The 12,972-nt window shown below is 43.9% G+C and overlaps 1 protein-coding gene across 1 annotated transcript in view; it reads left to right on the top strand.

The window, feature by feature from the left end:
* CSMD2 (CUB and Sushi multiple domains 2) overlaps positions 1–12,972 on the top strand; it is a 354,334-nt gene that overhangs the window by 147,460 nt on the left and 193,902 nt on the right. The window contains exon 10 of the mRNA XM_088671318.1: positions 6,651–6,763. Within this exon, the coding sequence (XP_088527444.1) occupies positions 6,651–6,763 (113 nt within the window). The remainder of the gene's footprint in view (positions 1–6,650; positions 6,764–12,972) is intronic.

Genomic DNA, 12,972 nt, shown 5'->3' with positions numbered 1-12,972 from the left:
TTTCTTCAGTTCCATAACATGTGGCCCTTAGAGCATATCTGTGAGAACAGATGCTGGGCTAGATGGGTCATTGGCCTGATCTAGCAGACTATTATTATTATTATTATTATTATTATTATTATTATTATTATTTGTTAGTTGCTTTATCTTGCCCAAGGCAACCCAAAGTAAATTAAGTTCTATTAAATTCGTTCAGAGCCTCTGTTGCACTTTATATGCAAGATTCACTATAGCTTTTAGCTCCTTTTGCATCTCCCCCCACCTTCATTCCTGCCATATGTACATTTTGAAATCTTTATTAAATCTACTATATAACTTGGAAAGTGGTTTGACTGTCTCTTGTTATGCATTTGGACATCTCTTAAGATATTGTAACCAAATTTTGCATGATGATTCCTGAGATCAAGGAGCAGGTTTTCATCTATGTTTGTATACTGTTGGATGTCATTTTGAATCAGTAGAGTACTGAACTTTGTGAAACTGCCATGATTTCAAAACCACAATGATTTTGGGGTTTATTAGAATTCCTGAGTGTTGCCGGGTACAAAACTGCTAGTAAATAAATAGAATAAAATCCTTTCTCTCTAGGTATAATAATAATGAACATTATTTTACTTATCAGGTGCCTTACCAATACACTTGAGCATATGCTCGTGCCAGTAAAATGCATAAGATTAATCATGGAATTAGAATATCCACAAATTTCCACCACTTTCAGCATTGAAAAGCAATCTTGATGGGTTCATATGTGCCGTCAAAATATTCTCCTCACGTAGATCAGATTTCAGGGCAAAGTGATATTCTGAAACAATAAATGGACAAAGAAGAGGACATTATCCTCTTCTCCCTCCCCCCCCCACCTTCTTATTTGTTATTCCTTCAGAAACTCCAGGTCTGGGTCACAGGTCCCTGGAGAATCTTGGCTCAAACAAAGCCTGGGTCCTGGACTCTGGTTTGGGGCACATATTTCAGCTGTTGCCCCACTGTTGATATTTTGCACTGGCTACTAGATTGTTTACACAAACAAGATTCAGAGGATTTATCTCAGAGTTGCTTTCCTCCATTTAAAACCAGAAATAAATTCAGGTTGGTTCAGCTACATCAGGCACCCCCAAACTGCGGCCCTCCAGATGTTTTGGCCTACAACTCCCATGATCCCTAGCTAACAGGACCAGTGGTTGGGGCAGATGGGAATTGTAGTCCAAAACATCTGGAGGGCCAAAGTTTGGGGATGCCTGAGCTACATCATCTTTCAGCAGAAGAATAAGATGGTAGTCCTCAGGTGGTAGAATGAGCAGGGCCGTCTTAAGCACCTCTGGCGCCCTGGCACCGTGGTGTGGCGGATCCCTCCGGAGCCCCCCGCCGCCCCGTTTCCCAGCACGACGGGCGGATGGCTGGGCGGGCTTAGTGCACAGCACTGCTGCCAAGGGCGCTGCTGCGTGGCGGAGCGCCCGGCGCCCCCCCTGGTGGGCCGGCGCCGTGGTGCCCTGCGCCACCCAGCCTGGCCGTAGGGCCGGCCCTGAGAATGAGCCACAACTGTTCAGACTGCAGGTGAGGGAGATCAGTTCACCCAAAGTGATTGTATAAAAAACAAACCAGAAAACCCCTCCCTCCCTGCCAGTAGAAGGCTAGCATGGGCTGGGACCTTTCTCCTCATGGTGTTGCTTTTTTGGCTTGCGGGGAGTTTTTACTAGGGGATAATTTAAAAGTACAGTTCTGCATCAAAATGGCACAGGCCACTCTACCTCCCCCCCAAAAAATTCTTCTTAGTCAGGTCTGAATTTACCTTCCAAACCTATAGCCTCCTCTCACTAGAAAGAACCTCACAGCCATGCCAAGGTTAACATGATAAGTTGCTTTAAGACAAGAGACTGTTTTTACAGCAGAGTCAGTATACCCAGAAATTACAAGAGAATATAAGGAGGTGGAAAAGAGGACCCTGACCAAAAGTTCTCACAATCTAAAGAATCTTGAGAGGTGGTGTAGCTCAGTAACAGAACATGTAAAGGTAAAGGTAAAGGGACCCCTGACCATTAGGTCCAGTCGTGACTGACTCTGGGGTTGCGGCGCTCATCTTGCTCTATTGGCCGTGGGAGCCGAGACGGTGCACAGCTTCCATGTCATGTGGCCAGCATGACTAAGCCGCTTCTGGCAAACCAGAGCAGCGCACGGAAACGCCATTTACGTTCCCACCAGAGCAGTACCTATTTATCTACTTGCACTTTGACGTGCTTTCAAACTGCTAGGTTCGCAGGAGCAGGGACCAAGCAACGGAAGCTCACCCTGTCTCAGGGATTCGAACTGCTGACCTTCTGATTGGCAAGCCCTAGGCTCTGTGGTTTAACCCACAGCGCCACCCGCGTCCCTAACAGAACATGTGTGTTCATGCAAAAGGTCCCAGGTTCAACCCCTGGTAGAGCTGGGACAGACTCACTTCCTGAAACTAGCAATGAACACTGTGGAGCCAGGTGGATCTGACTTGGAGTTGTTTAGCTCCCTGGGTTCCTGTGAGCCTGATTGTGCTAGAGACACACTCTCTTTCCTTTCGATACCCAAGTCAGAAGCTGAAGTGAGTTCAGGGGCTCTCTTCACAAAACAACATTTTCTAAATGGTGTGAGAAGCACTTGTAAGAAAAGTGTCCAGGGAAGTTGCAGAGCAAATCCTCTTGGACTTTCATATTGGAATATTTCATGTTGGCCAGGAATAACTTCCTCAGTGGTCCTGCACCTCATCTTTCTTTTGACAATTGTTGTGCAAGAGTACTCAAGCGCTGTAAGGGGCTCATGCTCCACTGTGAGTCCAGCACCTCTTGGGACATGTATGTGCTTTTGCTGGGAGAAAGACTAGAAGGATCTGGACCCTGTTGTTCTGTAGCAGCATAGTCAGGACCCTGCTTCGGATTGAGGGGCAAGATGAAATAGCCATTCAAAAGACTTCAGGTTAATTCTAGAAAGGCTTTCCAAGTAGAAGATCCTAGTGAAAGGAAGCAAGGGCTGGGGTTTTGCTGACACAGCCAAGGGGCGAGGCATGCAAAGATTGGGAACTGTGAGTTGTACACGGAGTTGTTCATTTGCAGACAAAATGTTGGTCAAAATGTGGAGTACAGGGGCCAGTAGAATTAACAGCAAACTGTTTCAGGCAGTAAATGGGATATTGACAGTCTGAAGCTGTCTAGATGAGGCAGAAATGTTTTTGGTCTGGAGGTTTGAAAACTGTACCAGAATTGGATGTTAGAACATCAGAAGAGCCTGCTGGATCAGGCCATTGGCCCCTCTAGTCCAACATCCTGTTCTCACGGTGCCCTATCGGAAATTTGCAAACAAGACCCTAGCACAAGAGTACTACTCTCTTCCTCATGGTTTCCTTAAACTGGTATTTGGAAACATTATTGTCTCCAGCCATGGAGACAGAGCGAAATCATCAAGGCAAGTTCCCAGGTATGTTAGCATGCATCATGACTCATTCCCAGGTGCCTTCCCCTCCAGCCAGTAACCAGACCCAGACCTGCTTAGCTTCATCAAGGTGGTGGCTTCATGTACCTTTAGGATGTAAACTGGGACCAGGCTACAGTGACTGGCTCTTTATCCAGTGTGCTTTGGGTTGGGGAATTTAAATGTGAGTCACCTCAGTCCAAACCTGAGGCTTTGTAAACTACTCCACACTTGGCTTACTTGCATCTGCTGTTTGACTTGCACATAGTGTGGGACTTTTGCTTGCATTGATTGGAGAGATTTTCCTTCTTTTTACTTTTCTTAAAAAGTTTAGGCTGCTTTTCCACAATTCAATGCACAGGAGCCAGTTAAGGAAACCAAAGGAACAATAAACCAACCCTACAAATATAAAAGCATTGGAATCAATAAAACAACCATCAAGCAATCACAAGACTACCATAAAAACAACATCGAAATAATATATTACAAAATCCACAGGAGTGCAACAACAACCAGACTATTATCAATCAAGATAGCAGCAACATAATTGGTTCAAATCTGCTTCCCCATAAACCTGGCGGGAGACAGAGATTTTGACTAACCACCTAAACTTCACTGTGTTATAACTGCAAGAGCTTCACTGAGTAATGGATGCTATGGAATTCCAAGGGCATGAACCTTACCAAGATGGGTAATCTTTGCTTGTGTTTCCTGCTTGTAGGGCACTCTACAAGCAGGAGGGGGGGAGAGAAAAACTTGGAGACAGTACCAAAGTTGATGATGTGGTGTTTCTCATGTAGTGAGACTCTTTTAAACCCACCCAGCAACTAGTCGGGAGGGGTTCAGATGGATCAGGACCATGTCATGTGGTGAAAGGGATTTAACCTTTCATCTCCCGGCATAGACACTGTCACTTTGACAAGGGATAAATGCATCTATATATGGTTCCATGAGTATTTTCTTCTCATTGCACCTAGCAGGTGCAAGGGGGAGGTTTTCCATATGGGGACAAAGCATTTAAACCCCCTAACACACACAGTGTTCCAAATCCACCCCACAGCTTTTTTTTTTAAAAAAATGATCAGTTAAGCAAGGGCAAACCAGTCACACATCTAGTTCCCACCTTGGGTCTAGAGCAGGCATCCCCAAACTGTGGCCCTCCAGATGTTTTGGCCTACAACTCCCATAACCCCTAGCTAACAGGACCAGTGGCCGGGGAAGATGGGAATTGTAGTCCAAAACATCTGGAGGGTTGAAGTTTGGGGATGCCTGGTCTAGAGTCATACTTTAGTGTCTTCCCCTCAGCCCTCGTTTTGCGGGGTTTTAGTCTAAAGTCTGATCATCCTTTATCTTGTTGTTAGATGTGTCAGGTTAGTTAATGTGGGATGAGTCAGCCTAACCTTGAAGCCAGGGATTGGATGATGATCCCTTGATTTATGATTCTGTGAACTCTTTGGGAATTACTTTGTTTGCTTCTTGGCGGATCATGAATCCATTGACATGGAATCAGGCAGCATAGCAACATCCCTGGGTCTTTGGTCCTGACTGAGATAGGAAATGCATCTGTTTGATGTCCCTGATTCCCACAACAGTGAAAATCCCAAATGTTTAAGAGTTCCTCTTTTTATGTCAACACAGGTTTGTCTTTTGGAAAGTTATCCCATAACATTTCTCTGGAATGACCAAATTGACAAGGATTGATTTCAGGACATTTGTAGGCAGAGACTTGCACAGAAATGAGGGACAGCAGAGTCTAAGATACTTGAGATGATGCCTGTATTTTAAACTAAGGACTTACAGCACAATCCTAATCATGTCCACTCAGAAGTAAGTCCTATTGAATTCAATGGGGTTTATTCTTAGGTGAGTAGAGGAATTAGGAGTGAAGCCTTAGAGGCGGTTGGTGCTGGTGGGTTTGGTTTGAGTATTATTTTAACCTAACTTGTTAGATTGGGTTACATTCCCCATGATGACTATGATCTGTACCTTCTGAAAATATTGATGCAGGCCATCTTTGGCAAGGAAATTATATTCTGCCCTCTGAAAAGACTGCATTTGTTTGTGGAAAGCATAGGGTTGCCAATTTTGAGAGTTCTGTTACTTGGATGAGGCCAGTGGAAATGGGGGCAGGTTTAGGGGCAAGACAAAGTGGGGAAGAGGATGTGATAAGAATCTCCCCAGGTGCTGTTGCTGTATTGTCATGCTACACTGCCACAAACCATACAGCCTTTCTTGACTCAACAGATTAGGAGCAGGGCAGTTAGGAAGCACCCACACCTTCCTGTTCCTACTGTGATATTGCACACAGCAGTGTGGGAGTGGTGTATAGTGGCCAAGCTTGGTGGTCTTGCTTGTTCATGAGTTGGCTACACAGTTCATGTATGCACACTAAGGAGAAGGGATACAGTTTGCTTTTACTGAAAAATCTCTGGCAACTGAGCCAACCTTACTAAATAATATCCATCTAGAGCATCCTCCCTCATCCCCAACTGTGTCCTATCCTGGTCTTGAAAGGGAGCCCAACAGAGGAGGACAGCAAGGTAGTTCAGGTGCTGCAGCACAACAGATTGAACAACTTGCTCCACTGAAGGCTAAAGGTGAACTGAGGCCTTTTTGAGCCTGAGCCTCTAGTCCAGGCATGTCAAACCTGCGGCCCTCCAGATGTTTTGGCCTACAACTCCCATGATCCCTAGCTAGCAGGACCAGTGGTTGGGGAAGATGGGAATTGTAGTCCAAAACATCTGGAGGGCCGCAGGTTTGACATGCCTGCTCTAGTCCATCTCTTCTAGGTTCCACCCCTTTCCACCTATATTCCTTAAAGGGTTAACACTCTGGCCTGCAGATGGGGACCTCTTCTGCAATCCCTGGCCTCCTGGTGCACTTTCTGTACCCTTGGACTATGAGGTAAGTCAGGAAGCACTACATTTCTCAGCCCCAGGGGCTCTGAATCTGTGGTGCTAGTGCTGTGTGATCTAACAGAGTTTCAGGAGCCTAGTCTGGCCCCTTAGCTATTGACCCTGAGACCTCTGGTTCTGTGTTTGCTGGAATCTGTGGTCAAGACAAATCAGTTGCCCTAGCAAAATCTTCGCTCCTTGCATTTTTATTTTTATTTTATTTTTTGCCTCAGGAGGAACTCCCACCCCAAAATTCAGTTAAATTGTTGTCTTCAGTTGATGTTACTGTTGTTATTACCATTCCTTTGTCTTCTTTGTTGACAGTTTAACAGGCACAACAGTCCCTGATCTGATTGTCAGCACCCAACATCAGATGTGGCTTCTGTTCCAGACAGACAGTGTGAGGAACTTACTGGGATTCAAAGCAACATATGAAGGTAATCCAGGTTAATATGTTGATTAATCCCCTCCTGAAACTTCTCTGAAGTTTTCTTGTTCAGGTGAAACCAAGGGTTACAAACATAACACAGGACAGTGCAATTAGAAGCTAATTCTACGTGTTATGCACTTCATGCAAAAGTAATGTATTTTCTTCTACATTCTTATAGCTTCAGAGTTAGCTAGCTAGGTCTGTGGCTTCCAAACTTTCCACCCTCAGAGTCCCTTTCCCCCCATTGACTTGCCTGCAGTAGAAACCAGGGCTATTCACACAATCATGCTGTGTGAATTAAAAGAGCAACCTAGAACACACTACACACTCAGTATTATAAAATGGGAAGAGAAGAACTAAGTATGCCACTTTGAGCCACTTGGAGGAAAGGCAGGATATAAATATAACAAATAAATGCTCCTCAGCATTACAGGGGCACATCAGTAGTGGCGTTCCAGACAGTGGTTTCAGCCAGATGAGGATGTAGCCCAATATGGGGCAAGGTGCTAGGTACAAGTATGTACAAGTCTTAAGTTCAGGTTCTAGTCAGACAACATCATGCAAAGCAGAGATCATGTTCTAAGAAAAGCAGGCAGCACCTTGGACAGCACCCTGTGAAACAGGAGTTGAAATGTTGCTTCAGTAGCAAGCAAAACTAGACTAAGACTTAAATTGAATTGCAGCTCCATAGATGATTAGGTCCACTTCTGAAGTGATGGAGTTTAGGCTGTTTTGGTAGCCATTGCCTCCAGTAGACCAAGAATTCCTGCTGGGACTTCTGAGCAAGAATCTAAGGAAGGCACCATGAGCTTCTAACGCCAGAGTAGTTCTGGCAAGAAAGGCTCCTCTTGCAGTGGAGTTTAAAGACAGCGGGAATGTCTGGGACTAGTTCTGAGGGAAAATCCCTCTCCCTCTCCAATATTTCCTCCAAATTCTTGGCCACATCTCCTAAAGATGGGGAGTCAGACCACACATTAATGGAAAAGTGGTGAGCGACTTTTCAGGGCAACTTCCTGCCATCACTGTTTCTTTCAGTGAAGAACTACCTATGGACTCTACAGCTGTCTCCATTCACCATGTGAAAACCAGTGGCCTCAGTGAATGGGTGGGTGCTAAGAATACACAGTTTAAGGGGGATTTCCAGTGCATACAAATGTATGCAAGGTATTCAAAGGAAGGTACCTGCAGGGTGACACTTTAGTATTCAGTGACTATTAAAAAATCAAAGAGTGGCTTTGTGTTTGACTATGCTAATAATGTTCCTTAGCACAATGGGAAACAAGGCTAGACAAAAGAAAATTTAACATGGAACAATTAACCACTGAGAGAGAACTTGTCAGGATGTTTGCTGAGGACTATGCCACACAATTCAACATTTCTTAAGGGAAAGTTTCTTACAATTTTAGGGTTGTGTTTTTCTTTTCTTTATAAAAAATGTTTCTGTTCCTTTCTCTTTTGTCATGGTAATACTGATCTCCCATCATGTGTTTACTAAGTGGTAGGAGCTGGCCAAAGACTTGGGAAGAAGTCTCCCCCAGCCTAGCTACTTGAGTTTCTTTAAATGGGCATTCGGGATTGAACCTAGGACCTTCTAAATGCAAAATGTGTACTCTATCACTGAGTTCTGAGACCTCCCTAACATAAGGAGAGCCAGGTCAAAGGCACCCTATCTAATCCCTGTCTATTCCAGCAGCCTGTTCTCACAGTGGATAACCTTAGATGCACATTGGAAGCTTGTCAGCAGAACCTTAGTGCAATAACACTCTCCTCCCTTGTGATACCCAGCAGCTGGTACCAGCAGGATACAGCCTCCAGCAGTGGAAGCAGAATGTAAACATTGTGGCTAGCAGCCACTGATAGCTGAGGATGCAAACCTATGCAGCTCCATTATACTGAGCTGAACCGTTGGTCCATTTAAATCAGTATTGTCTATTTTAGGCCAGCTCTAAATGTAGTATTTTGCACCCAAATGTATATTTTGATGAAGATAATGTGGATAAGAATTTTTATGAGGATTTCTGCCCCCACTTTTAAAAAAAAGTTCATAAATTGATACAGAAATGGGGCAAACTGAAGAGTGGAAAAATGAGAAACTCACATATATAGAAATTATCAGATTCCTCCATCCCCAATGATCAAACAGCAGCCTGTTGTTGTTGTTGTTGTTGTTGTCCATTTGTTTGTTGGATGCCAAGTATCCAGCTTTCTTTCAAAGATAGCCTTGTTTAACAAAGCAAAGTACAAGGCTCAGAACTTATACTGTATAAGTGGAGAGGAGATGGCTTCTCAGAGCATAGGGTAGGTTATCTTGACCTCCTACTTTGGGCGATCACCTGCTCTATGTGCCTGCTGCTGCTGCTGCTTGTTGCTGCTGACAATCTGGTCCAGGTATCTGGCTCCACTTTCTGTGCAGAATTGAAAGAAAACATAATGGTAGAGAAAGAGTGTGCTGAGAGTTGGTGTAAACAGCAGAAAATGTTGTTGGGAGCAATGGGACCTTAGTTCACTAGTACAGTCTATGCTGTGTATGCAGAAGTTTTCAGGGAGTTCATTCCTTGGCATCTCCACACTTCCTGGCATCTTCTATTAGAGACCCCGGAGAGCTACCCTGTTTCTCATATTTTAAGACATACCCATAAAATAAGCCATAGCAGGATTTTTAAGCATTCAAGGAATATAAGCCATACCCCGAAAATAAGACATAGTGATAGGCGTAGCAGCAATGCCGGCCACGGCAGGAGGAGGAGGAAAAAAATAAGACATCCCTTGAAAATAAGCCATAGTGTGTTTTTTTTGAGGAAAAAATAAATATAAGACATGTCTTATAATATGAGAAACACGGTACTACTAGTATAAGGTACATAAAAAGCTGCCTTTACTGAGTCAGTCCATTGGTGCACTGAACTTGGTGTTGTCCATGCTTGACTGGCTGTGGTTCTCCAGAGTTTCAGGCCCAATGTGGAGAAACTAGACCTTGCACCAGGAGCCTTCTGTGTGGCTAGCAGGTACTAAGCCACATCCTGTATAAATAGCCACTCAACTGGTCACCTGAATTGAGTAAGAAAATCGCCTCTAGGAGATCAGAAACTAAAATGTTTTTTGCAACTTATATGGGTTTATTCCATCCCCTACTAGGCTGTCAGTGTATGCTACACATAATTGACATAGCCTTTCCACCCACACAAATCTAACGAAACAAACAACATGTTGACCAACAACTTCTGTAGAATTATTTGCAAAATAGCACAGCTTGAAACATAAATGGGTTTTTCATCTTGCTGTGAGACTTCAGAAATCACACATCCTTCCTACCCAGCGCAGGGGGGGGCGAGAATTAGTGCTGCTATGCATTGTTTTGAGTTTAAGTTTTGGCTCTTAAAGTTGTTGTTCAGGTGCAGGTGGGCACAAACATGTTTATCATCCTTCCACTGTTTCGTGTGCTTTTCCATGCTTGTGTGTAGTCATAAAATTGTAGCCAGTGTTAGTCCTACTCAGAGTAGACTCATTGAAATTAATGAACATGACTGACATGGGACTACTCTTGAGTAGAACTTGGTTGGATACAGCCCATAGTTTGCAAAGACTGTGGATGTGATGCAACCACCGCCACAAGGAATTCTATCCAGTCGGTCATAGAACCATAGAATAAAGTGTGCATGCACACGAAAGCTCATACCAAAATAAAAACTTAGTTGGTCTTTAAGGTGCTACTGAAGGAATTTTTTTATTTTACTTCGACCCAGACCAACACGGCTACCTACCTGTAATAGAACCATAGAGTTGCCCATGCAGTCCAACCTTTTACTGCAGAAAGTTTCCAGCCACCTCCAGCAAGGGAAAGCCCATCCACCCTTGGCCTCATTGCTGGAATGCCCTTACCATAAAGAGATGCTGCCTAATGCTCAACCAAAATCTACCCTCCCTTAATTTAAGACCACTAGATCTAGTCTTGCCCTCTGGGGCAGCAACAGAGAACAAGTCTCTAAACCCAATTCCAGTTAGTCCTCATTGTTCTGGCTTAAAAGGGCTTTGCCCAAAACTAGGCATGATGCTGAACCATGCAATCAGGGATCATATATTGATCACAATGATAAAAGTACCATGCAGCCAATCAGAATAGTTTTGATGCTGCTAAGTGCAAATGAGGTCCACCCCATTGTCCTTGCTCTGTGTGTAGATGTGGGGGAGGAGAATGCATCCACACTGTCTCATCATCAATACTGGTGTTCCCTGTTTCATCAAGCTTCAAGACTTTCAGCCTCATCCAACTCTGCTTGTACTTATTTATATGTGGACTAGCTCTGGGTTGGAGATGCAAATCAAGATGCAGACACCATCCTTGGGATGCCCATTCAAATGTACATCCACATTCTGCTCAAAGGAGTCAATTTTGTGTGACTGGATTGGGGTGAAAGCATGCTAGTCCAGTTGCCTTAGCACAGGTGTGGCCACCCTTCGGTCTTGGAACCAGATGTGGCTCTCTAGGGCTCTATGTTCCCTGTGGGACTCTTCCCAGGCCACATCCCTTCCCAGTCCAACATCCTCCATTCCCTGGCTTCACACCCTTGCGATCCTGCACTGCACTATCCTGGAATGATTTTGCCTGGCTGAACTGTGATCATGCCTCTTGCTTGTCTGAATGAATGATGGAGACTTAGGGTGGTATTCAGCTAAGTTCTACTCAATAGAGACCCATTGAAATTAATGGACCTAACTTGGTCATGTTCATTAATTTCAATGGGTTTCTGTTGAGTAAAACTTAGTTGGACTGTACATGCCTATCATTCCACCTCTTCTGCACCCACCCACTGCTGACATGAGGCCTCTGGGAGGATGTCCTTGAGGGAGTGTAACCCTTGGACCAAATATATACATATCTTCCACTATACTTACAAACAGCTTTGCACTGTTCTGCAAAAGAGGAGGGCACGCAGCAGTGAGCAGCGTGTTTGTGAAACATGGCCCCTCCTTCAGCTCTAGTGTGAATAGCAAAATTACAGAAAGCATCACATGTAACCTGCTGGGAGCTTTCCCTTGAGGGTAGCCTGCTGCTAATTGAACCAGCTGTGTGCAAGGCAGTGAGGAGTGTAGTGGTGATGCAGCCTGCCTTGAAAGCATTTTTGAGTTGGAGCACAGAATGAGAAATTTGTAGAGGAAAGCAGCAATTAGAGGGCTGCCAATTAGGTGATGAAATTATGTGCAACATACTTGCAAACTGGATGTAGTTTTACAGCCAGCTTGTCTGGAAGAAAGTACAGCTAATGGATCCTTGTTAAACCAAGATGGAAACGGGGTCAGCGGGAACCTCACCAAAAATTATCTGGGAGAAAGGGGAGATATTGGCTTCTGTAGCATGTTTAAATAGCTATATATCCTGGCAAGGTTCTCCATCCTGGAGCGTCATTCTAGAAATGTAAGTGTTAATCTTATTCCTGAAAATAAAGTAGCAAAGGAGAAAAAAGACATCCAAGGGTAAAATGGTGGGGAATAGGTGGCTGCGGAGGAAACACACTGGTCCATCAATAGTATTGCTTACTGTTGTCCAGAAAATAGAATGTTGGCCTCAGATTTAAGTATCTCCCATTGCCAAAAAAGCAATTTGTTACACCTACTGTGGGTTAAGGATTGGGGAAACATTCAATTCAGTTCACGTTTGAAGGCAAACCTACCTAATTTGCACTTTTCACAACAATAAGCAAATGGAAACACAGCCATTCTGTAAAATTCACAGCTCTCTGAATTTTGCAATGCCATTCTCCAGCGAAGTAATAAGTGCAAGAATTCATTTACTAGAGTCAAGTGTGCATTAAAAATTCATATATCAAGAAAACAAAACAAAGAAGTGTATGTTAGGAGAAATTAGCACTAAGATACTGCTGAATTTTCATGAGGACTTTGGAAAACTAAGATGGAAATCTGGAGAATTGAACTCAGGGAAGGCAGGATGGTTTTAATTTTTTTAATTGTATATCCTGACAATGGCCTGAATCATCTTTCAGCTTACAGAGTGTCTCTCGTTTGATGATGAATACAGTCTGCTCACCCTGAGGCAAAACTTGCAACAAATTTTACTCAAACCAGTGACTCCTGATTCCTAGATTCATAGCAAGCTGGTTTTCACTGACCTAAAGTTTGATGCAGGGTATGTGAATCTATGATTGCCCCGACAACAGGCCATCTTTATACTGTAGCAGTGTGTGGCTTTAGAAATAAAAA

Source organism: Zootoca vivipara, chromosome 6, assembly GCF_965207765.1.
Source record: "Zootoca vivipara chromosome 6, rZooViv2.hap1.1, whole genome shotgun sequence".
Taxonomy (NCBI): Eukaryota; Metazoa; Chordata; class Lepidosauria; order Squamata; family Lacertidae; genus Zootoca; species Zootoca vivipara.
This window is presented reverse-complemented; position numbering and strand designations above follow the sequence as displayed.